Source organism: Catharus ustulatus, chromosome 3, assembly GCF_009819885.2.
Source record: "Catharus ustulatus isolate bCatUst1 chromosome 3, bCatUst1.pri.v2, whole genome shotgun sequence".
NCBI lineage: Eukaryota > Metazoa > Chordata > Aves > Passeriformes > Turdidae > Catharus > Catharus ustulatus.
The window spans coordinates 58,106,081-58,132,631 of NC_046223.1; the positions used below are offsets into that span (position 1 = coordinate 58,106,081).

The window sequence follows — 26,551 nt, forward strand, 5'->3', positions numbered from 1 at the left end:
AATATTTTTCTTCTCCATAGCTTTGAAGATCAGTACAAGAAGCTTGCCCTGTGGATGCATGACATGGAAGAAAGAATAAGCACAGAAGCATTAGGAGAGAACAAACAGCTGGTTTCTGAGAAGAAAAAGGAGGTGCAAAAAGTGGAAAAGTTCCTGGAAGAGTTGCTGGATTCAAGGTATATTGAAAATGCATTTTCTAAAATACTCTCACTTTTTCCTCTATTAGGGCAGAAGTAAAATTAAACTATTGGGGTAAAATGTGTTTTTGAAAGCTAGAGGAATGTGTTGGAAAATACTCTGCATAAAGAGGCTGAATCCAGAAACTTCTATTTCTAATTAATTTCAACCAAATCCAGTAATTGGTCCTGATAAATTAATAAAAGCTTATCATACTTCATTAATAAATGGAAACTGAAAAGTAGATATTTATAAATAAAAGTTAAAAATATTACTTTTAAAGACAGTAGTGAAAATTTAATTGCTCATTATGTCCATTAAAATTTTCTTTCTGTCCTGTAACATTCAGGTCTAACCAGGTTAGTAGAATCTCCTTCCTCCTACAGCTTGCCTTATGAAAGAGCTCAAAAAGCATCCACATTAGCTGTGAAATCTTGCTAAAATTCAGACTTAGCCAGTAGATTATGAAGTAATTGCCATTTTGAGTACACAGAGTTTTTGTCAAATTCTCTCTTTTTTATTGGGTTGATAAAGGTAGAACAAAAATACTAGTCAGTTGTCCAAGTCTCACAGCATCTTAAAAAGAAACACCCAGTCACTCCCTATGGCCTTGAGACTGATGCAAGACATTTTGGCCTGATGTAAATTCCCTGTAGTCATCATGTATCAGGAAAGGTGATCAAGCAGATTGAGATTAACTGAGGCTGTATAAACACAGTTTTATTCCCTTTTACTGACCCTTGTACTGAATTTGAGTCATTGTCCAGTCCTGGACAAATGATCTTTCCATCATGCCCTCCTACATGCCCAAGATTACGAACTTCTTAGAAGCTTTGGCAAGTACAAAAGGGTAGCAGTTCATACAGAAATGGAAAATTTGACTGCGGAAAAGAAAACTAAGGTAGCTTTTAATTTAAATGTTTGACACAAAGATTTCAGTGTGATCATTCTGAGCACCAAAATTCTGCAAGAAATGGCATGGCACACAATAAAATATGTAATTCAGTATGCACTTTTATATTCTTTCAGTCTCTGCTAACTAATTTTTTCAGTTAACCGTGAACTCTTATCACTGTTGGAGTAGGTGTTATGACAGCAGCCTTCATAACCTCTGGCAGTGGCTACAATACTTCATGCTTTCTGAAACTTTTAGTCTCATTATTTTCTTTCAGGGACTCTTTTGATCAACTCTCTCAAATGGCACAGACTTTAAATGAAGAGGGCCATGGTGCTGGGAGGGAAGTACGTCTGGCTTCTCAACATCTCACCAATTATCAAAACATGGTCAAAAACGTCAAGGAGAAGCTGAGGACATGTCAGCTTGCACTCCAAGAGCATCTCACTTTTGAGGAGGCATTGCAGAGCATGTGGTCATGGGTGAAAGAGGTTCAAGATAAACTGGCATCATCACAGAGCACTCTTGGAAGCAAAGCCACCCTGGAAAGACGATTGACACAAATTCAGGTAAATAAGGATACAACGAGAAATTGCACATCATGATTAACATTGGGTGTGGGCCGTTCCAGTGGGAAAGGTATATTTTTGTAATTTATTCTTTCAATGGTTATAAAGAAGAGGATCAGAATTTAAGGTTATCTCAGAAAATTGGGATAGGAAGTAGAAAAAAGAGGATGAAGTTTAATAGAGACAGGTGTGAGGTATTGCATTTCATAAGAAATAATGAACTATGAAGATATTTATTCAGGTCCCAGAAAGTTTTCTAAAAGAGGGGAAGCCTTGGAATAATTGACAGAGTCTGTCTGTCATGGCTGTGGTGTGTCTTTCATGGGAGGTCTTCAGGAAGAGCTTAGATAAACATCTAATAGGAAGGTCTTCAAGAGATCTGCCATGGGCTTTCCTGAGGTTCCTTCTAGGTATGAGGCGCTGTCTTACTGTGCAGTGCTTGTCCTACTCAGTATCTGCTGCAATGTGAGCAGGATTTTAGGTTGAAAAGCCTGTATAGCTGTGGGAAAAACTGCTGGATCACTTGCACATAGCCTTGTACAGGCCCTTAGAAGAAATGGTGCCTAGGAATTCCTACTGGATGTGACTGCTAAGGGTGGATGAGCTCAGAGAAGATGGTGCTCACTGTTGAACAAATAACAGTTCTAATTGCTCATCAGATATTTTCTCATTTGATATTTTGACCTGTTTGGCCTCACAGGAGATCCTCTTACTCAAAGGGGACGGTGAGGTTAAGCTGAACATGGCCATTGGCAAAGGAGAACAAGCACTTAAAAGCAGCAATGAGGAAGGACAAAAAGTGATACAAACCGAGCTCCAGACACTGAAGGATGTATGGAATGACATCACCAGTACCTCAGTGACCTGGCAGAGGTAAGAATCCCTGGAAAACACAGGTCAGACCTTGCCATCTTTGCTTACAGAGTGGTACATTACAGCATGTAGGAGTACATTCATTCATTACTGGTATATGAGGGGAAATTTGCGTTATCAGAGAGGATCAAATTGCCTGGAAAAAATACATGCTTCCATAAAAAAAAGATGAGTTGATCCTATCAGATGAATCAAATTTCATATGAGATGGTACTTCACATTAGTTTAAAAATTAATAAAAATCATACAAACTCATACAGAGAAAAATATAGGAAGCACTTTCTGAATTTTTTAGCCTGTTTTTGGGCAAGACCAAGAACATTTGACACGTATTTATCTACCTTTTCCATACATAACCCAGTGAAGATTTCTCAATTCTGTTACTAATTTTTTTTTAATTAAAAAAAATCCTAATATCAACTCAAAACGATCTTTCTTGCACATTAAGCTGATTTCATCTGGACCTGTGGAAATGGAAAGACTTTTTTTTATTGCCTGTGTGAGATAATTTTGTATATTTGAAGGCCTCCGTTATTTCTGTTATAGACAGACTGATGTTTCTCAATTTCTCTGTGGACTTTCTGGACTTCTATCATACCTGTTTCTTATTCAAGAGATTGAAGACTCACTTGTCTACATCTTTCTTAAAATACAATGACTGAAAGTGATGCCACTCTCTTAGTTGCCCCAAAATTATAATAGAATTGTATATAGAAAATTATAGTGGGCTTTTTTTTATGATGGCTCTCAAATTTCACACAATTTTTATCATAAATTATTATTTAGATTAGGTTAGACCATGGCATTTTGAGCAAAATTCTTACCAACCTTTCTCTGTCTTAAAGTCCAGTGAAATGAGAATTACATTCCTCAACATGAATCCCAGGGAAGTATGGTGATCAACTAGTAAAAGCAGTATATAACAGAAGGGACTATTTCTTATAAATTGTAAATGAAACTATAGATAATGGGTTTGTTCTTTCAAAACTTACCAGAATATCTCTTAATTGACAGTAATTTAATAGGCTTCTGCATATTTTATTACTCTGATCATAAAGTACTCCAGTAATTTACCATGGTTTACTTTGCTGAACAGACACTGAAATGTGTTTTTCATTAGTCTGAGGCAGACAGATTGCTCATGTAACCTGTAATAGGGAAGCAGCTATGTTGGTTGTACAAAAGAGCCCAAAATCCACGGGAATTCTAAAATAACTTGGATGCAAGTTGATATAGGAGACAAAAGCAAGATGGAGAAAAAAGTATGTTCTAAACCTATTGTGCATGGCTACAGACAGTGTAACAATTAAGGTATAAGCAGGAGTTGGTTTTTTTCCCCAAACTGTTTAAAAGTTCTTAAGTTCTCATCTTTACTTTGTTTCTTTTAATGTAAGCTGCCTAGATTCTGTCATTAGCCAGTGGAATGACTATCTGGAAAGGAAAAACCAGCTGGAGCAGTGGTTAGAGAATTTGGATCACAAAGTGGAGCAGCCTTTAGAACCACAGACTGGTCTGAAGGAGAAGTTTGCTCAGCTGGACCATTTCCAGGCTATTGTTTCTGAGATAGAGGATCACTCGGGGGATTTACAGCAACTCATTGAAAAAGCTGTGGAACTATATGAAAAAACAAGGGATGATTCCTTTGGAGATGCAGCTCAAGAAGAACTAAAAACACAGTTTAATGACATCACAACTGTAGCCAAGGTAAGATAAATATCTCCATTTCAAGTAAGTAAAATGTTTAGACGTTTGTATATATAGCTAAAAATTTTGTTTTGTATTTTTAGTAAGTAAAGGATTAACTGTAAACAATCTTGCCTCTGGTATAGTTAAGTCTAATAAAAACATTGAATACAGTTTACTAGAAATGTAATGGAATGCAAAAATGGTATTGAGAGTTGAAATTGGTAGGATTATGAAGGCCATATATTTTGTTCCTAGGTTCTTATATACACAATAGTATTTCTGATATTCTGATGCATTTATTATCATCTAATTCTTTTCATTCATTCCTAGCTTTTTTTTTTCTTTACCTAGAAAGGGAAGAATAAAATGCCTACGTGAGCAGGAAACATATTGTCAGAAAGGGAAATCCTATTGTCTAAAAGATATATGTCTGTATTTTGTGGTGTTTCAAGCCACTAAGCACTGCACGTGCTATACAGGTATTCTGTTTGGTTTCTAAGGAAAGACATGTGAGCTCACTGAGACCTTCTGCCAACCAGATCAGGAGAGTGAAAACACCTTGCCTCCACGCTCCCCTTGTACTGGTGCTACATTCTGGTGTGAGCAACATACACAGGGATGCATGGTTTCCTTTCATAGGAGCCTTTTGCTACCCTAGGAGGCTGTTTTGGTCAGAGTCAGATGCATGTGAACATTTCCTCACCCTGTTGCTGCGTAAAGTGCATTAACGTATAAAAACTTTGGGGATTTACTTTAGGTCTTCTTTGTTTAGCTAGTAACTATCCATTGTCTAGTTGACAATGACATATTCTGAAAGATTATGATGATTATATTCAGAGGGAATGGCAGGTCCTGTTAATCTAACTTACAGTAATTTCACGAATACAAGCCGCACCAATTTGACCAAAATTTTGGTGGAAACCCGGAAGTGCGGCTAATATTCCGGGGCGGCTAATCTATTAACAAAATTCTAAAAGCTGCCAACACGGAAGTGACAGCCCGCGGCAGCCCCAAGCCAAGCTGGAGCCCGGCCGGCCCCGGCAGAGGTGGGAAAGCCTGGCAGAGGCGGGGCCAGCAGTGTGGGGGGCGGGCGGCAGAGCCTGAGCCAGCAGGGCGGGGCAGGGGGGGGCGGCAGAGCCCGGGCCAGCAGGGCGGGGGAGCCCGGGAGAACTGGGGCTAGCAGTGCAGGGGAGCATGGCAGAAGCAGGAAGGCCGGCGGGTGGGGCTGCCTGGCAGCGGGGGAAGCCCAGCAGAATCGGGGCCAGCAGCGTGGGGGAGCCCGGCGGTGCGGGGGCCTGCAGTGCCGGCCAGGGCGAGGAAACGCGGCGGCGGTGCAGACGGGAGGGGGCGGCCAGCGAGCCTGGCAGGGGCGGCAGCGGCTAGCCCGCCGGCACGGCGAGTACGTGAACGCAGCAGCGAGGCGGCCGGCATGCCTGCCAGCGGCGGCGGCGGCAGCCCGCCGGCAGGGCTAGGGAACGCGGCGCGGCCAGCGAGCCGGGCGGCGGCAGGCCGCCGACAGGGCTAGGGAACGCGGCGGCGGCCAGCGAGCCGGGCGGCGGCAGGCCGCCGACAGGGCTAGGGAACGCGGCGGCGGCCAGCGAGCCGGGCGGCGGCAGGCCGCCGGCAGGGCTAGGGAACGCGGCGGCGGCCGGCCGCCGACAGGGCTAGGGAACGCGGCGGCGGCCGGCCGCCGACAGGGCTAGGGAACGCGGCGGCGGCCAGCGAGCCGGGCGGCGGCCGGCCGCCGACAGGGCTAGGGAACGCGGCGGCGGCCGGCCGCCGACAGGGCTAGGGAACGCGGCGGCGGCCAGCGAGCCGGGCGGCGGCAGGCCGCCGACAGGGCTAGGGAACGCGGCGGCGGCCAGCGAGCCGGGGGGCGGCCGGCCGCCGACAGGGCTAGGGAACGCGGCGGCGGCCGGCCGCCGACAGGGCTAGGGAACGCGGCGGCGGCCGGCCGCCGACAGGGCTAGGGAACGCGGCGGCGGCCGGCCGCCGACAGGGCTAGGGAACGCGGCGGCGGCCAGCGAGCCGGGCGGCGGCAGGCCGCCGACAGGGCTAGGGAACGCGGCGGCGGCCGGCCGCCGACAGGGCTAGGGAACGCGGCGGCGGCCGGCCGCCGACAGGGCTAGGGAACGCGGCGGCGGCCGGCCGCCGACAGGGCTAGGGAAGGCGGCGGCGGCCAGCGAGCCGGGCGGCGGCAGGCCGCCGGCAGGGCTAGGGAACGCGGCGGCGGCCAGCGAGCCGGGCGGCGGCAGGCCGCCGACAGGCTAGGGAACGCGGCGGCGGCCGGCCGCCGACAGGGCTAGGGAACGCGGCGGCGGCCAGCGAGCCGGGCGGCGGCAGGCCGCCGACAGGGCTAGGGAACGCGGCGGCGGCCAGCGAGCCGGGCGGCGGCCGGCCGCCGACAGGGCTAGGGAACGCGGCGGCGGCCGGCCGCCGACAGGGCTAGGGAACGCGGCGGCGGCCGGCCGCCGACAGGGCTAGGGAACGCGGCGGCGGCCAGCGAGCCGGGCGGCGGCAGGCCGCCGACAGGGCTAGGGAACGCGGCGGCGGCCGGCCGCCGACAGGGCTAGGGAACGCGGCGGCGGCCGGCCGCCGACAGGGCTAGGGAAGGCGGCGGCGGCCAGCGAGCCGGGCGGCGGCAGGCCGCCGGCAGGGCTAGGGAACGCGGCGGCGGCCAGCGAGCCGGGCGGCGGCAGGCCGCCGACAGGCTAGGGAACGCGGCGGCGGCCGGCCGCCGACAGGGCTAGGGAACGCGGCGGCGGCCAGCGAGCCGGGCGGCGGCAGGCCGCCGACAGGGCTAGGGAACGCGGCGGCGACCGGCCGCCGACAGGGCTAGGGAACGCGGCGGCGGCCAGCGAGCCGGGCGGCGGCAGGCCGCCGACAGGGCTAGGGAACGCGGCGGCGGCCAGCGAGCCGGGCGGCGGCAGGCCGCCGACAGGGCTAGGGAACGCGGCGGCGGCCAGCGAGCCGGGCGGCGGCAGGCCGCCGACAGGGCTAGGGAACGCGGCGGCGGCCAGCGAGCCGGGCGGCGGCAGGCCGCCGGCAGGGCTAGGGAACGCGGCAGCGGGGCGGTGCTGACGGGAGAGGGGGGCCAGCGAGCCCGGCGGCAGCACCACCCGGCCAGCCCCGCCGAGCCGTGGCGCTGAGCTGGGCTACCCGGCCCCGTCGGCAACCATGAGCGGGCCGAGCCTGCCTGGCCCCGCCCCGAGCCAGTAAAGCCCGCTATGCCGCGATCCTGTTACTAATTGGCCAATTTGTGAAAGCTGCGCCCGGATTCTCGCGACGAACAAAAGTGCGGCTAATATTCGGGGTGCGGCTTATCTATTGACAAAGACAGCAACATTGTCGAGGCACCGGAAGTGCGGCTTATAATCCGTGCGGCTTGTATTCGTGAAACTACTGTATTTTTAATAGCATCTGTTGAATGTTGAGTTCCTCAAACTTTAAAATAACTGAGTCTAATTTGTAGGTGGTTTAGTTTGAAGCTGGCTTCAAGACGCTTCATTCTAGTTTAGAGTATCTACACAGGGGTAAAAATCTATTTGATTAACTCATTTCACTTTTTGTTAGTTGTGATAAACATTCATTAGTGTTATCTCAGAAGAATATAGCAACAAGTTTATTCAGTTAGACCAAAGGCAAATCTCAACCACTGTACTCTTTGACTGCGTCACAGTAAGATACACTGACCCCACTCTAAGCTTACATTGAAAAGCTAAGATGGAGCCAGGAAGCAGCTGCATGTCTGTGACAGGGAAAGCATCCTCCTGGACTGCAGGGTAGCTGGGTGGGGACAGCCACCCCTTCTGATGTGATGGGTCTCAGAACCATAAGATCATTTTGGACTTTGGGACAGCTGAAGTTTTTGTTTGTGGTCTTCCTATGGGACGTCTCCATGACTCTGCTTAACAAGTAGGGACTTGGTGCTTCTAGGTAAGAGCTGTGTTTCTGACAGCAATGCTGCATCCTGAGTGTTCCCATGGGTGATCTCCAAGACCCTCTCTGGGGTGTATTGGGAAAAGCATGCCAGGGTGACACAGCTGCAGCACTGATATCTACTAAACCATACATTAGACTGTGTTAAAGTATATTTTTACATACATTTTCAGAAGGCTTCTGCTCCAGCAGAAAATCCTTATCCAGACCAACCCGAGCCAAACCTTTAATAGTGTAGCACTCTGTTCTGATGCCAGAAGCTGTACCCTATTCACTACTCAAATGCATGCCATGGAGTCAAACTAGCACTGCATGCTTAAAGCCATCATAGTATTTAAGTACTTTAATGTTTGTTTTTTTTTCTATCTGATTGATAGGAGAAAATGAGGAAAGTGGAAGATATCGTGAAAGATCATTTGCTTTATCTGGATGCTGTGCATGAATTCACAGACTGGCTTCATTCTGCAAAGGAAGAGCTTCATCGCTGGTCAGATGCATCTGGAGACACACCAACTATACAGAAGAAGCTGGCCAAAATCAATGTAAGTGAGCATTCAGGATTTCTTCTGCAATTCAGACCCCATGCTCTAAAAAAAAAAAAAAACAAAAAAACCCAAAAAAAACCCAGTCAAATAGTTGTGGGGTCTTGCTCTTTTTCTGTTTGAAATGGTGACTTTATTTCAGTGAGCTGAAAGCAAGCTTTCCAAGCTGTGCTTTGTTTTCAACTCCCTTCTCATATTAACAGATGGAGTAAAAGTATAATCAGACCTAAGTTAACCATGGCACACATGGAAACAATTTGCAAGAGCGGAAGCCCAGTGGCATCACAGAAGAATGTGGCTTAGCTGATTAATGAATACTTCTCTTTCCTCATCCCCAAATATGCTTTCTCCATGAGCAGAATTGTCTAAATCAGAGACAACCTTTCCTGCTTTGCATGAAATGGAGATGTGTAAAGCAGCACAAGGATTGTTCTCCTCAAACATGGTAGAAATATGTGACTTGCCTCCCTGTGTACTCTCCTTGGCCTGGAACCTATTCTTAACCATCTGAATTCTTAAGAAATTTGCATATTCCTAAATGCAACACTAAAGCAGGCTACATGTTTTGCCCATGCCTGGTGTTTACATTCAGATATTCACGCTAGCAGCATTTTACTCTGCTCCTAAACGTGAGAGAGTGGCACAGTGAACTTGAATGCTAATGAAGATTCAGGATCCCCAAAATCAAATTACAGATTTTTTTTTGTACATTCTTAGGTCATTTTCAGTCTCCTTTGTGCTCAAACTCCTGATCTGTAAAACGGGAAAGGGAGGAACTAGCAGTGTCTAGTTCGTAAGATGAAAGAGAGAAGGAATGACATGGCTGTAGCATGCAGTGTCTGGGATGGTATTGATGGTATTTATACATTCTCCAGTTTCCTAAACTGAAAGCTCCCAAGACTCCCTTGTACGAGATGTGTGAGATTGAAATAAGGACACTGTAGAAAGAATTTAGCTCTGAAAACAAAACCAAAAGCATATACTCAGAAAAAAAAAAGTTCAATCAATTCTAGAATGTAACAGGTCACAAGCAAGCTGAAAACTGCGGTTGTGCTTCTGAGACTGCTGTGAACAGCTACACACCAGCATTTCTCACACACAAAAGATCACAACAAAGTCTTTATGTTCTGCATCTCAACCTAAATAGTATTTTTAATATCTAAAACACATCCACTCTTTCTGTCTTTCTCTCCAAAGCTGAAGACAGTTTCAGAACTCTGTTTAGTCCCCGCAAGCTGTTGACTGGGTTTTACTCTCCCCGGTTCCCGGTTGCCATCACGGACGGGACGGGATGGGACGGGACAGGACGGACGGGATAGGACAGACGGGACGGACGGGACGGGACCGGATGGATGGGACGGGATGGGACGGGACGGACGGGACGGGACGGGATGGATGGGACGGGACGGGACGGACGGGACGCGCCCCCCGGCGGACCCTGCCGTCGGCGGCGCTGGCGATGTGGCAGCCCACGGGTTACCATGGCAATGTCGCCCCGCAGGAGCTGGTGGAGTCCCGGCAGAGCGGCGCGGACCGGCTGGGCCGGGTGGAGGCGCTGGCTCCGGCCGCCCGGCGCGGCACGACGGCGGAGGGGTGCCAGCTGCTGGCGGCCGAGATGCAGGCGCTGCAGGCGGACTGGCGGCAGTGGGAGGAGAGCGCCCGCCGCAGCCAGGGCGGCCTGCGCGACCTGCTCAGCCAGATGGCCCTGTCGGAGCGGGAGTTCGCGGCGCAGGCCGGGCGGCTGGAGGAGGCTGTGCAGCGGCTCGGAGGACAGCTGGCCGCCTGGGCGCAGGGGCTGGCCCCCGCCGACAGCCGCAGCACGGACGCCGAGGTGGCGGAGAGCTGGCGCAAGGAGAAAGTAAGGGCATGTCTCTTTTCCTAGCGGCGTTTCCGCTGTCGATGTGTGGTCACCGCGGGCAGGAAACTTCCGCCGAGCGGGGCTATCGAGTACATCGTAAAATCACAAAATATGTTTGTGCGGAACCCCGACTTTCCAAACTCTTTGTGTTACTGCGATCGCAGCCAGCGGAGCTGGCAGAGATGTCCCTCCCCTTGGCCTCTGCCGTACCAGGCTTAGCAAACCCTGCCTGGATTTTCGGTGTTAAGCCCAGGAACTCTGGGCTGCGCTTCCAAGTAGCTCAGTGGTTCGAGCCAGAGTAGCATTTGAGGGAGGAAATGTGAACCTTTTCCTGAAAGCCAAGTAAGAAGCTGGAGCCATTAAAATTTGTAAGGAATGTATTTGACTTATGTTTTCATTTTCTTGAGAGATTCTCTACGTTTTGCACTTTGAGATCTTGTCCAATATTTAAAGAAGTTAATCTGGAAACGGCTCCGATTGCTAATTGCTTTGCTTTGGGGTGCAGTAGAATTTAGAGAAATAGAGGTTGTTTCTCTTCCTGATTGTCTCCTAGTAAATAATTCCCCATCACAACGCCTTCGTGTAAATATATATACATATTTGTAACAATCAAGATACATGTTTGCAAGTATCTCAAACACAATGAATCACAGATGTTGATACAGAGTATTTCTTTCATGTAACCTTGTAATAAAGCAGTTTCAGTAGGGGGAGAGAGGTGTGTACTGCCTGCTTTCTGACCCCTTGACTGAAGTCATGTTCAAAAAAACCCCAGAACACCAGTTTCTTTTAACTGAGATTATTACTCTCCTTCTGCTGGGTCTGTGCCAAGTTATTTCTGTGGTTTCCTCTTTCACAGAATTCCTTGCATGGATTTATGAAACCTGCTTGCTTGAGTGCCGTTATGTGTCTGTTGGAGTAACAAAGAGGGCATTAAGATGAAGCAAATAATTGCAGAAATATGCAAAATGTTCCATGTATGTGTGTTTTCAAAAAGGAAAGGAAGACATGGGATTGTTATCAATACACAGGTTTTTTTATTTCATAAATGGAGAAGTACTAAATTCAAAGGGTATTGCTTTTATTAGTAGTATATATAATTAGGTATGTACTGTAGCTCTATGTAAGAACACTTTATTTAGTTTAGACAGTTGTAAACTTTGGCTAATGAGGAAGATGCAGAAGCATTTCATGAGGTAACTATGCACAGCCCCACTATGTAATTTTATTTATAGTTAGAGGAAATGTGGCAATAATCTTCCCATTTTTGGACCCCAGGGAAAGGCCCTATTGTGAATGTAAAATAGCACTGCAGTTTCTATTTCTATTGTCTCGCAGTGATTCTGTTGCCATGTTAGCCAAGGCCACAAATTAAAAATGCATTTCCTAATTCTCAGAATTAGCAAGATCATTCTGCTACTCTGTTATACTGAAACTCTGTTCCCTTAGGTATGTGAAGCATTAGAGCAACAGATTTTGTGCTTGGAATTCAGCAAATTATTTTTGTAATTGTCAGATTCGATATTAAATCCAACTGGCTACAACAGTGATATCACTTTATGGAAAAATGCTGTAGTTAAATTTACCCTGTTTCGGAAGTTATTGCTCCTGTTTGTAAGTACTCTGTGCCTAAGGTTGTATGTAGTCAGAATAATGTCTCAGTAGTTTTTGAGGTAGGTTATTTGAAACTGAAAAATTGTTTTGAAAACAAGTAGTTCTAGCCTGGCAGTAGTCTTAAGAGATGCTTTCTTTAGATAAAAAAGAGACTGTTAGCAATTCATTATGGTGATGCCTGCCCTTGGCAATTTGTGACATGTTGTGTTTAGGTAATGTCCATTGTGGTGTTGTTTCTAATGCTTTCCAAACGAATGGTTTCAGTAGTCTAACATAAAAAGCAAAAAGTAGTTTAAGATTTTTTTCCTAAGCACTATTGCTCTTACATAATTACTTAGTTCAAATGCTACTTTATATGGCATTGAAGTAAGTGACTATTTCAAGTATCTGTTAATCATGACTGAAGAGATTTCTGTTGCATGAGTGGCTCAAAGAAGATAGTCCATAATATGATAAGGAGCAATGTAAATCAGGGGAGTCCTCAAAATCTGCTGCAGCAAAATATAATTTGTACTTTTACTGATCATTCAATTTTGTGCTGAACTGTTCACTATGTGTATTTTCAATCATTCTCTTTTTTTCTGAATATGTATGTGTACATACATATATATATGTGCATATACATACACACACACATATATATATCTTCAGAAATGTGTTTTGAGGGCATCCTTATCTCCCACTTCCAGGTCTCTGTTCAAATCTGTCTTCACCTTCATGTGATCTGTTTCTCAAGTTTATATTGTAAGTTTCTTCCAGACTGGCACTTTAGCCAAACTATTCTATACATGCCAAATGCTCTGGTCTGCCTGCACTGCAGAACTTTTGCTGTTAGTCTGAGAGGAATGTCTGAAGAATTCAATTCCTAGTGAGGCGAGGAGCCAAGTCTGCACTGCTCATTATGCTGGAGTTGCTGGCAGAATTCTGCAGTGGAGTTGCTGTGGACATCATCAAGCACTGTTTTTGTTGGAGTACTTATCACACCTCTCCTTGTGATGCAAGCCAAGCCAATAAAATCTCTTTTCTTGTTGTTGTTGGCTTAGCTGTCTCTAAGGCGAGAAATGTTCCAGTGCATCAATGACAGGCAGTAACCCAGTTACTCTCACAGGATTGTGAACAACTGTACTTTTAAATTATGAATTCATCTGTGAAAAGAGTTGAAACTGTTAAAAAGCTTTGTGCATAAATTAACTTTCTGTATACAGCTCAAAACAATTTTCATTTAACCTGTTAAACTCAAGTCAAAAGGATAATTATATTTATATAAACACATATAATCTGGTGTTCTCTGAATGTATATACTTTTATATGTGTACAGCAAATTGACAATACTGTTGCTCATGTATTAGAATGAAATTTATGTCTTAAAATGGGCTTCAAGAACATTTTGAGCTAATGAAGTTGAAGCATCCAGAAATTTGGTCTCTAGAAGCTCGTAATTTTAAATGAGGTACTGTAGACTTGACTACTAAAATGCTCTTGAAAGTAAACATATAGATCATAAATTAATTAATTTAAATTCTGATAAATTTTGATTAAAAAGTTGTGGGTTTTCTTTTATATTTACTCACCAATATTTTTCATTTATTTTGCTTTAACAGGAAACATTGGATGCTCTAGTAAAGTCTGAACAAATGACAGATGAGATCAAAACTCAGTTAAATGATCTTTGTAGATTTTCCAGGGATTTAAGTACTCATTCTTCAAAAGTTTCAGGGTTGATTAAGGAGTATAACAGGTAAGCATTCATCTTGTTTAGAGTTCATCTCATGTGTGTATGGGGAGTGAGGGATGAGATGTCTTTTAGGGAACCATTCATTAGAATTTTAGAACTAGAGACAGACATATGCAGTAGTTAGAATCATTATTTTGATTTTGATGTCAACAAAAGTTATACAAAGTAGTAATTTGATTTTTTTGTTTTTTTTTTCCTTAAAGCTGGGCTATGCCACTAAACTCAGCTGAAACTAGATGTATATCTGTATTGATGTATTACAGGAGCCCTTGTAAAAAAGTGAGGTAGCCGTATGTCTTGTTTTTCTGAAGGAGAAGGAGCTATACCAGCTAATTCAGATATTTTTCTTAATTTTGTCCTTCAGATTATTCTTCTTTGTTTAGTTGGTTTCTTGAAACAGGAACTAACTAGGGAAGGTAGCATTTGCCTGCTTTCTTGCCTTCTCTCAAGTCACTCTGATTGACTTTGGAGTGTGACACCTGCATTTCAGACAGAAGGTTCTATTGTTTCTTGCAGGAGATTACAGCTTCTGATTTCTGTAGCTGCAGAAGGATGTGATAGCTCAGATTGATCCTTTATAACCTCGTAGACTTAACAGAGCCAGTGAAGTTAGAATTTTATTCGCTTTAGTCCTGCACCCTCTCCCTAGAGAGAGAAAGAGGCTGGCAGAATACATTGATGCTTAGGTGCACTGAGTCAGTCTCTGGAAGCACTTGTACCTGTCATATCTGTGACAGCTATGTCCCAATTTACATGCTTCATTTTTGAGAACTGAAAGCTTCTAATGGATTTCCTGGTGCCTCAGTTAACTGCATAAATTTGGTAGGAGGAATCCAGGTTAACCTACCCTTACCATTGTGTTTCAGAGAAGAAAATAATAGCATTGTCACCTAACAGAGTCCTGCCTTTTCTCCCTCCCTCCCTCGCTTTCTTCTTCTTCCCTGATGTGATAAAACCAGCCTCTGCCTGCAAGCTTCAAAAGGATGTCAGAGCAAAGAGCAGATCTTGCAGCAAAGATTTCGGACAGCTTTCAGGGATTTTCAACAGTGGCTGGTCAATGCAAGGGTCACCACTGCCAAATGCTTTGACGTGCCTCAAAACATCAGTGAAGCTTCAGCAAGTCTGCAGAAAATACAGGTAACTTTATAGCAGTCAAATACTAGTCTGAGGGAGACCAAATTAATTTCATGTACAGCTCTGATTTATTTATTTGATTAATTACTGCTTTTGTTAATGTTGTAATTGTTAACACTAAGGGTGACTCATTGCAAAGAAATAAACAATTCTTGTTTTTGTATTTTGTTGGGGTACAGTTTGTAAGTAGTTATGTCTCATAATACTTTTCCTTGTCTGCTTCTTTTTAACAATGGGAAAAAATGTGTTGTAGGTGGGAGAGTACTGTAAAATCAGAATGATACCAGTATCAAGTCTTGGTACCTGGAGTTATGACACAATTATGTGAATATTTTTCATCATGTATGAAAGAGGAGCCCTTATGGTACAAGAACAGAGTTAAATTATATCAGTGTGAGCAGGCATTTAAAAAGAATATTTTTCAAATAAAACTAAAATAAGCTCAAAGAGTTCTGTGGAAAGGAATGACAGTTGAAAGTATATTTAATAAATCAGTTGAAAGAAATATTTTTATTAAAAGAATATAACTATAATTTTAACTGAAAATAACAAAATAATAATTATTTAATGAGGCTATTATACCTTTAGTTAGATAGCATAACTGAAGAAATTCATATGTTTCTCAGAAAACACCAAAAGCCAAATCACTTCTTCCTTATTTTGGTATATTCACTTTCCCCTGCTTAAATGGTCTTGATATATCAAATGTTTGACTGCTTCATGTTAAGAATATCTTTGGGGGAAATGTCCTGGTAATTTTTTATGTTAAATATAAATATTTTAGCAAGACTGGGGTTTTTTCAACAGCGGATTTTTTTTAATCACTACAACCTCCTCATAATGTAAGCCCATACCTTGTTCTCCTCTGTGAAGGCTGCCTTAGGTGAAATAAACTTTTTATGACTGCTTTAGGACTTCTAAAGGTGTCTTGGTAACCTGTATAAACCTAAAATTTTATTTTTCTTCAAAGTTTATGTTCTGTCTGTCAGCACTTTTTGCATCAAGTCACCAATATATTTCATTTCAATATAGCCAGAATTTATAGTTCAAGATTCTCAAAGTTAATAGACCTTTTGCATTCTCCACTAAGACCTCTAATGTAACATAGAATCAGAACCTGACCTAATAATTTTGGTACCAAGCCTGTTACTTCTGAGCAGGGGTGTAACCTAATGATTATGTGTATTACATAATCATAATAGTAACAGTTTAAAATATTTCTATATAAGACTACTAAATTTCTTTAAGCCCCAGGTGCTAACAAAGATATTTTTTAACAATTATAAGTTACAAAGAGATTATCCCAATAAATTAGAATTTAAAAATCTGTGTGTTTCCTTACATTTCTGTATAATTCTTGTACCTGTATTTTTCCACACGCTCCTTGCACACTAGCACTGTGCAAGATTTCTGTGAAGAAAAATACTTCTAAACAGGGAAGGTAAATTAAGGGTACAGAGGCGTAAATCACACAGACTGGACATTGGTCAGGTTCTGAGCATCAGCCCACACCGCATGTTCATGGCAAATCCAGTGTGGCTGGAGCTGGCCGTGGGCAGGGGTTTGGTCCAGTGTGTGCCTCTGAGGGGGCCCCTGTGTTATCTCTGTCAGGATAACAGCTCCCTGAAATGATACTTTCATCACTTTCTGTACTAGGGATCTTTAAGGGAATATAATACCCAACTAAATCACTAGTAATTGTCTCATCAAATATAGAAAATTCAGGTAATCCTAGAGTCTTAATATATACATTTTCAGACACTTTCATTTCTGGATCAAGTGGCTGTTGCCTGTATCATCAATACAAACAATACTGAAATGAATTTACTGAAAGATACATTAACATGTTAACATGCAGAAATTGTAAACTCTCATCAATGATAAATTTTCTAGCAGCTTGACTTTGTTCAGACCCAAAGTTCACCAATTAGCTTTTTTTATTATTATTTTTAGGAATTCTTATCGGAAAGTGAGAATGGGCAACAAAAGCTAAACCTGGTGGCATCCAAAGGAGAACTACTGTGCTCTGTTTTACCAAAGGAAAAGGCTAAAGTTATCGAGGACAAATCTGCTGCTGCTAAAGAAGACTGGAAAAATTTTATCACCACACTCCACCAGAAGAAATCTGCATTGGAGGTATTGAACCAGTCACAATGAGGAAAGACTGGATCTTAATTACTTCTTTGTTTCTGTTTCAAACAGCACAGTTTAGATTTCGTATATAGCAGTGAGTGTTTACTATGTGACAGAACTAAGAAACAGATGTTTTCAAGAAGTCTTATTCTTCTGCTTGCATTTTACTTTTGTTTACTTCTCCTATCTTTATGACCTGATTTCACTTTAAGTGGAGTGTTTTGTGCAGAAGGGTGTTGTTCAGAATCAAAGATAACAGTTGCTGAAATTCAGTAGTCTCATCAAATCCCTTACTAAAACACATTTTCTTTTTGAACAATGATTTCTGACACAATTGCTAATTGAATAATCTCAGTAGAGTGTGTAAATGTTGTCTCTTACTGCAGATAGGTGACATGTACTTACTTAATTGGGCAATTTTTAAAGTAAATTGCAGTGCCTTTTTCTGTTCAGAACTCAAAATTCAACCAATAAGTGGTGAATATCTTAAAATCAGAAACTTTTTAAGGTCATAGGTTTTAAGGTCAAAAGGTCTCATCTGAAATTCCCTGCATAACATAGGAGAATTAAAGTTCCTAGACATTCATGTTTCAAACCAATGCTGCCTAGACAGGTGAGAAAAAGTTTAAATACACTTCATACATTATGAGAGAAAGCATTTCAATGAAAATTTTCAGGTAGCAAGGATGTACCTTTCTTCATCTCAAGTTTACCATGGAAAGAGGATGTTCTCAGAGGTTAGGCTTTTTCAGTCAAGCATTTTTAGTCTCATAGGCTTAGTTTTCCATTTGAATGTTTAAATTATATGGGTGTAGATGAAGAGAGAACTAGATGTGTCTGGGGGAAAAAAAACATTAAAATAACAAGGACACAGGAGCTATGCTGTTCAGGTTTGTATTCCACATTAATTATTTCAGGTGGTCTTTTATTAAATAATGCAGAATAAGCCTACAAGAAAAGTACACAGGCCTTGAAGGAATGCCTTCATATGCCTTTAATGCACTTATTTATGACCAGAATTTTACTCTAAAAGAGGATATAACCAGAAATGTTCCCCAGGACTGGGTTGAATTTAGACACCACCTAGAAACAGTGGCAACCCATTTAAGGAGGGGTCAATCTCAATGACTGAAGTCAGTTATTAGATAACTTATATCCCAAATTATTGAAACTGCCTTAGTTATGTGAATTAGGATTAGATTAAGTCAAATCTCATAATATCTGTAAAGCTTTCTAATCAAAAGAAACTTGCTTCAGCCTCCCCTTAGCTATGTAGTTGTTCTACATTGTTGCTTCTATTTTGCTTTTTAAAAGTGTGCCCTATCAAACTTTTATTTTGGTGTCTGTGGGATAGGAATAGGCAGAGCTGATGTAATTTATTTGAAGAGTTGTGTATAATTTGCCTAAAGTTATATATTCTTTTTTGTGTGCTTGATCTGTGTATTGTGAATTAGTTATGTCTAGTGCACTGGGACTATTCATAGAAATTTGCATGCCTTCCTAGAACTTAAAGGTCCAGATGAAGGACTTTGAAGCAACTGCTGAGCCTCTGCAGGAGTGGCTGACCTCAACTGAGAAGGTAGTGCAAGGAAGTAACAGTCGACTCCATGATCTTCCTTCCAAGCGGAGAGAGCAGCAAAAGCTGCAGGTGACTTTTAGGCATTCTTAACATAGGCAGACCATCCTGTCCCATCCTCCTGACCTCATTGGTTACTTACAAAAGCTTAATCATTCTAGCATCCTGACCTCTAAATAAGATGGCATCTGTTTTTGAGGTTTGCTGTTGATGATCCTGTTCCATCAAGTTTTGCATCTCCACATTTCTTATCGCATGCTGCTCCATTGCTGTAACCGTATGGTGTGCCTTTCTCAGCAAGCTTGCCATATGTCACTTCTATTTTTCATGGCACCTTCATGCTTCTCTATTTCCTGCTTTCTTGCACCCACCCTTATTATTACTGTGCTTGTGCTTTACAGTCTGTCCTTGAGGAAATAAGCTGCCACGAGCATCAGCTCAACAGGCTAAAAGAGAAAGCTCAGCAGCTGTGGGAAGAACAAGCTGTCAGCAAAAGCTTTATGCGCAGAGTGTCTCAGTTGTCTTCTCAGTATCTTACTCTAAGCAATCTGACAAAGGTAATGCATCCAATGTATGTGCTCTTAAGCAACTCCTTTGATGTATGTAGGGAAAAATAAAGACTGAATATGAAACACTGCAGTTGTCTTGCTTGCCTGCTTTGTGATATGTCTGAGCTGTTCTGTCTTTCACATTGACTTTTTAGGAGTGGAGAGTAAGGACTGTCAACAGAATGTTACTGTGATTGTTTTTTGTTTTTTTTTAATTTAAAAGTGCACCGATTAAGAAGTAAACGCCACCTGATTTTGATTCTTTCAAGCACTGAAGACATTATAGTTTTGTAATAAGTGACATCTGAAAGACGTATTTTTCAAAAATTAGCAGAGATGGGGTTTTTTAGAAAAGAAGGATGCAGACGAGTTGTTGTTTCATCTCATCCTATAATGATGCTTATTGACATTGTTACTATTTTCACCTAAAAGTAATAAATTGGTCTTCTAAAAAAATATTACCTCTTATGCTGCTTTTGAAGGGGAGCCATGAGCCACATTCTAAACCATCAGACCAAGAACTGAGAGTTTAACATAACTCTCTTTTTTTGAGTGGTGCTTCACACACTTCACCACTTAATAGTTCTCCCATTTGTCTAGTGTAGACAGATAAGAAAGCCTCCATATTAGAACTGTTGTTTTTCTCAAAGTTCATGTAATGAAAAATGCTTGATATAGGTTTACCATTGCTACAGTAACTGGAATGATTAAGGATACAGGATATATGTTTTGGAATGACTATTCAATTACACAGGTATTTGTGTTTAAAGGATTGCTGCTTTAGAAATTCCTACATTTTCTGTGGAAGTAACAATTATAAAGCATATCTTTGACTTATGGGAAATGATTGCATGAATGACCATAATAAATTTTAATGTCTCCAAAATGAGAAAGTGAAAGATGCATGAGTTACTAACATAAGATTATGTGAGCAGAACTTGTAGGAGATGTCAGGATGAGCCGGAGTCATCTAAGGTACAGGATACATATGATCCAACCTATTAGAGAAATCCTGAAACTTTTTGGATAGCCATGGATCTTGAGGAAGATAACTCTCAGTAACTTCCAAAGACTGGTCCATTGACTTGACTTTAGTTCTCTGTCACAGTGGAAAAAACACACTCTGCCTTGTATTCTTGTTCACTTCAAGGCTTTTAGCAATGTAACTTCAGCCTTTGTTTTTAATCTGTATGAGTGTCAGTGATTTTTCAGAATGGTTTTACCAGTGAGAATCGTTGAGGAAAACAGGTCTTTTCCAAGTATCAATAAAGTAATATAGCTGTAGTGGTGTAACTTCTCAGGCTTGAATCTGTCATTGCACTGGCCAATTTCACTAGTTAGCTTCCACTGCAAGATTGACATAGAGCTTAGATGTGATTTACCAGATGGGTAAGAAAAAGTGAAACCAGTAAACTGCAGATTTAGATTTAGAAAATAAAAAAATACATTTCTAAAACTTTCATTTGTATTTTATGTTTGGACAATTTATTTGTGTGCGTATACAAAATTCATTCCATGCTTAAGTGTATTTGTAATTATCAGTGTATGAAGCAAACTTCTGTGTGTAATTCACAAGACTCATTCTAAAGTCCTTGAGTTGGTATGGGTAATAGGCAATCCTTTAAATAGATATTGGTACTAATTGCATTGTTGGTATGAATTGCAGGAGAAAGTTTCCAGAATGGATAGGATTGTAGCAGAGCACCAGCAGTTCTCACAGAGTGTCAAGGACCTCCAGGACTGGGTTGCTGATGCAGTTCACATGCTGGATTCCTACTGTCATCCTACTGCAGACAAGAGTGTTCTGGACAGCCGGATGTTAAAACTAGAGGTATGGAAATGAGAGTCCAAAACCTGCTCTTTTTAGATCAATATGAGGAATACAAATATAGGACACTTAGTTGTTGCATATTAGTCTAATAACTGTTGTTCAGATGCTGATTTTTAGTATACTCAAAAGTAACTCATTTTGCAGCAGAGAGAACTTGTTATTAGAATTTTAAGAAGTAGATAAGGACCTTAATGACATGGAGAACTGCATATATGAAAATTCTTGAAGTACTTGAAAAATGTTGTATGGCTGATGAAGGTTAAATGGAAGAAGTAGGATAGTCACTTCCGGTAGTTTAGTATATCTCAATATATATTCCTGGATCTTACAGGTGATACAGTTGATTCAGCATATGTTTTCGTATAATTGTTTGCATTTAAAATGATGACTGCGGTTAAGAAAATAACATCTGTTGATAGCAGAACACAATAATGTTAAAGAACACTATTTACAAGACTTTTCATTTTATTGATGTCTTGGATTCTCAGCCAAAAATCTTCAAAATTATAAGGATAGGTCAAAAAGTGAAAGATTGTAGCATTATACTAAAATTACAGTAGTTTCACGAATACAAGCCGCACGGATTATAAGCCGCACCCCCGGTGCCTCGACAATGTTGCTGTCTTTGTCAATAGATAAGCCGCACCCCGAATATTAGCCGCACTTTAGTTCGTCGCGAGAATCCGTGCGCAGCTTTCACAAATTGGCCAATTAGTAACAGGATCGCGGCATAGCGGGCTTTACTGGCTCGGGGCGGGGCCAGGCAGGCTCGGCCCGCTCATGGTTGCCGACGGGGCCGGGTGGCCCAGCTCAGCGCCACGGCTCGGCAGGGCTGGCCGGGTGGTGCTGCTGCCGCCGCCGGGCTCGCTGGCCCCCCTCTCCCGTCAGCACCGCCCCGCTGCCGCGTTCGCTCGCCTGGCCGGCGGGCTGCCACCGCCGCCGCCGCCGGGCTCGCCGCTCGCCCCGCGCCGCGTTCGCCCCGCGCCGCTTTCGCCCCCGCCGCTTTCGCCCGCGCCGCTTTTGCTCGCGCCGCGCCTCGCTCGCCCTGCCGGCAGGGCTGCCGCCGCTGCCAGGCTCGCCGGCCGCCCCCTCCCATCTGCACCGCCGCCGCGTTTCCTCGCCCTGACCGGCACTGCAGGCCCCCGCACCGCCGGGCTCCCCCACGCTGCTGGCCCCGATTCTGCTGGGCTTCCCCCGCTGCCAGGCAGCCCCACCTGCCGGCCTTCCTGCTTCTGCCATGCTCCCCTGCACTGCTAGCCCCAGTTCTCCCGGGCTCCCCCGCCCTGCTGGCCCGGGCTCTGCCGCCCCCCTGCCCCGCCCTGCTGGCTCAGGCTCTGCCGCCCGCCCCCCACACTGCTGGCCCCGCCTCTGCCAGGCTTTCCCACCTCTGCCGGGGCCGGCCGGGCTCCAGCTTGGCTTGGGGCTGCCGCGGGCTGTCACTTCCGTGTTGGCAGCTTTTAGAATTTTGTTAATGTATTAGCCGCCCCGGAATATTGGCCGCACTTCCGGGTTTCCACCAAAATTTTGGTCAAATTGGTGCGGCTTGTATTCGTGAAATTACTGTATGTTTTGGCTTTTGTCCATTGAATCTTTTGGGTTCAGGCTTTTCATGACTATATAGTGTTAGAAGCTGTGAGCTGAAGTCCCTAGGCTGACATTGATGACAGATTTTATTTGTTGATATCTTCATTTTGCAAATATATCTTGTAGTGATGGAACTGTATTTCAACCCTGGAGAAGAGCTTTTTCATTACATCTTGTTGTCTCTATGAATGAATCCTCCTGTTTACATCTAAGTGACGTTTCCTTTGGAATGTCATCGTTTTCACTGCACAGTACCTTCTCTGATACATTCTAATTACCTGAACAGATTCCACACAAATTTCCCTGTCAGCTAAGGGTTTTTATAACAGCCTGTACCTACCCATTGAAAGTCACTTTTGTTTGTGAAGCCCAGCTGTGAACCCCACTGTCTATCTTCCAATTCCCTATATACAAGTGGCTAAATATGATCAGGTCATGTTCCATTAAAGCTAGTTAGAATATTCACGTCCAACTAATGACAAAAATAAAATATATCCACTCACTTCTTAGGGCCTGCTAGCAGTGAAACAAGAAAAAGAAGTCCAAATGAAAATTATTCTGACGAGAGGAGAATCTGTTCTACAAAATACTTCTCTGGAGGGAGTGCCAGTGATTGAAGGCCAATTGCAAAATCTGAAGGACAGCTGGGCTTCTCTTCTGTCTGCTTGTATCCAGTGCAAGAGGTAAAAAGTAGAGATGTACAGAATGATGCTCAGTACAAAGCACTGTCAAAACTTTTGAAAAGTGATTTTATTACTATAAGAGTCAAATTCATGTAAAATGATTGCATATGCCAAACACTTTGGGTCTAGAAGTTGTGATATATTCATTTGAAGCAGCAGGAGGAGGAAACTGTAAGGGAGCTAAGCTTTATTAACACTTAGTGTCTGTTTACTCTTAAAACTTGATTCTATGTTCATAATCTTGAATATTTTACTTTGTGTTGTACTTGATGCTTTGAAACCTTCTCAGAAATGAGGAGATTTTTTCATGGACATTAATGGTTGCTCTGTCAAGAACCTGCCTGCTTTTCCACTTGCTAGCATTCCGAAGAGCACACTATAAATTACAGTGTCCGTCAGTGCTGCTCCTAGTAATAGAATAAAGAAATATAAAGGAAAAAAAAATGGAAATTTCTTTGGTGGAGCATCAGTAGTTGCAAATATTTCAAGTTAAAGAAACAAAGGTAATTAAACATTAGAATGCAGCAACTTTTGAATGTAGGTTAAGGGGTAGAATGTTTCATTACACTTTCAGTTGCAATTTATTTACTATACCTAGAATGTGTCAGCTAGCCACATAAACTACAGGTCTATATTCCAGATTTGGAAAACTTAATTTCTCTTTATTAATCAAACAGATTGCTTATCTTGTAACGTATCTCTCTCATAAGTACAGTCTAGAATATTTGTATATGACTATATCTCACTACTCAAACAACATGGGAACTGCCACTATCACAAAATGTATGTATTTTTTAATTACAGTCAACTGGAAGGAGCTCTCTCCAAATGGACAAGTTACCAGGAAGATGTTAATCAGTTTTCCAGATGGATGGAAAAAGTAGAAGCAAGTATGAATGCTTCTGAAAGGCAATATGCTGAACTGAGGGAAAAAAGTGCTGCCCTCAGCAAAGCAAAGGTGTGTTTGATTTACAAAAAGCCATCAACAAGTCCATGACACCTTAGAGGCAATACAACAAGCTATCTAACTGCAAGATTAATCAGTGGTCTTGTTTTAATGATGCCCTTAATGTGTTCTTCTCTTTCTATTTTGCAGCTACTCAATGAAGAGGTGTTGAGTCATAACAGCCTGTTGGAGACTATTGAAGTGAAAGGAAAGGGGATGGCTGAGCATTACATTGCTCAGCTTGAGCTACAAGACCTACAGGAGAGGTATAAGTTCCTCAAAGAAAGAACAAAGGTATAGTTTTTATTCATAGCACTTCTTATTTAGCTGACAACAAGAAAAAAATCCTTTCATATGATCATTTATTTTACAGTTAAATGATTAAGAGTCTGGGGACAGCTGTAACTTAATGTAACAGGAACCTACTAAGGTGATAAATAGATGTCTTCCTATATTGAGCTTCAGATCTTCAGAAGCATTCTAAAAATCAGGAGAATAGTCTGAGGAAATCCATGACAAAAGGTTCATTGACTTCAGCACAGATTTAATTTTACCCGTTGTGACTGAAATGTTGAAAAAATCTTCAAACCTGTGATTTGCATAAGTGTATGTTTGCAATAAATTTTACCAGTCAGTTGTGTGATTCACAAATGGTTGACAGCCACAGAGATTTTATTAATGAACACAAATCTTATTAGCAAGTAAACTGACAAAAGTGTGATAAGTACTACATTTACTGATAAATATTGATATTGTATATCTGGAAAAGATTAGGACATAGATTAACATCAGTGGGGTTTAGGGTGTGGTATAAAGTAAAAAAGAAATAATTAAAGACCTGATGATAGATTTAAAGCTAGGCAATTATCTCCAGTTAACCCAGGTTCTTCTGTGATAATTAATGATTAATGCATGCTCAGACAGCCAACTTTGCTTCAGGACAACAATGTAGTAAAATTGAATTTTGTTGTCTCAGAGATACCTTTGTCGTGTAGAACAGCAAAATTCAAAATTCAGCTTAAATTCAGTTTTTCAAACACATAAGTGATTCAGTGTCTTGTGAACCTCTCTTCCACAAAGGCAAAAAATGTCATGGTCTGTCTTTCTTTTGATCTTGAGTGAATAAAATTTCTCTGATTCTTCAGAAGACACATAAGTCCTGGGAAGTGCTGGTAAATACCTACTATTCCTGTTAGAATAGGGATGCCCTAGTCTTCACCCTCTTCTGCACAAAGTGTACAAACTGCCTATATTTGCTCAGCTTGAGCAACAGCATGGGAACAGTAAGAAGTGGATGGTGTCTCACAGAGGCAAGAGTTCTGTACATCTTACACCATGTAGCAAGAACCATTCCTTTTTTCTCTTCCACCAGATAGCCCAGATAACTGGTCTTCCCTGGTTCCCAGCTGTGGTGACAGTGTTAAGTATAAAGAGTGCAATCAACCCTTCTACCTCTATAGAAAGAAATTCAAAATTCAAAGCAAATAGCTGGAAAGTAAGGAATGTTCAAATATTTTACTAATCCTCTGGCCAGGTAGGAAACCTGAGAAGATTCCCAAGGGTTTATGGCCCATGTCTGAGCAGACCAAGACATATAATTTCCTAAGCCCCTGTTGAGAGGCAAGAAAACTGGTCACTCTTTTCCCCTTCCCACTTCCGGTCATGGACAGGCCTTGTAAAAGATGTGATAAGACTCCTGTTTTCCTCTTTTCTTCCACTAGACAGGCCTGTTAGAAATAAGAGGTAAAGCAGACAGTAAGTTCATGAGTTTATTAAAATGTTTTTCTAAATTAGTGCTGAAATTATTGTAACTTGCTCACCCACATACACAGAAGGCTTTTAGACTGTTTCTTACTGTGCTCTGTAGGGACTATCTGCAAATATCTTCATATCTAAGATAGTAGGTACTCCTGGTGGAAGATACCAATTCCGTTCGCTAAAAAAAAATGTCATGCAAAAGAAAAAAGTGCCATTTCTAAGATCATATGCTTATTAATCATTTCAGTAAAGTTAAGTTAAATTGCAGTAAAAATCAGGAAAGTCTTTTGTTATTAAACACCAAGGTGTTATTTAAAAGTAATCCCAGATCAAAACTCTAAATATCAGAAACTACAAACTTATCTTTGGGATAAGTATTTTTTCCCCTACATGGTCCTCCCTCTTTCCCTGTGGTCGATTAAGTCAGAGTTCAAGTACTCTTGAATTCTTGGAAATTTCAGCACCAGATA

The 26,551-nt window shown here is 42.8% G+C and overlaps 1 protein-coding gene across 21 annotated transcripts in view; it reads left to right on the forward strand.

Moving 5' to 3' along the window:
- Positions 1-26,551, forward strand: part of SYNE1 (spectrin repeat containing nuclear envelope protein 1) — a 289,881-nt gene that overhangs the window by 130,005 nt on the left and 133,325 nt on the right. For all 21 annotated transcript variants that reach the window (XM_033056260.2, XM_033056262.2, XM_033056276.2 and 18 more), the window contains 15 exons: positions 21-176; positions 1,350-1,641; positions 2,342-2,514; positions 3,909-4,218; positions 8,517-8,681; positions 10,183-10,539; positions 13,755-13,891; positions 14,848-15,025; positions 16,976-17,158; positions 18,660-18,803; positions 19,133-19,288; positions 20,946-21,110; positions 23,205-23,377; positions 24,182-24,335; positions 24,474-24,617. In XM_033056260.2, the coding sequence (XP_032912151.1) occupies positions 21-176; positions 1,350-1,641; positions 2,342-2,514; positions 3,909-4,218; positions 8,517-8,681; positions 10,183-10,539; positions 13,755-13,891; positions 14,848-15,025; positions 16,976-17,158; positions 18,660-18,803; positions 19,133-19,288; positions 20,946-21,110; positions 23,205-23,377; positions 24,182-24,335; positions 24,474-24,617 (2,887 nt within the window). The remainder of the gene's footprint in view (positions 1-20; positions 177-1,349; positions 1,642-2,341; positions 2,515-3,908; positions 4,219-8,516; positions 8,682-10,182; positions 10,540-13,754; positions 13,892-14,847; positions 15,026-16,975; positions 17,159-18,659; positions 18,804-19,132; positions 19,289-20,945; positions 21,111-23,204; positions 23,378-24,181; positions 24,336-24,473; positions 24,618-26,551) is intronic.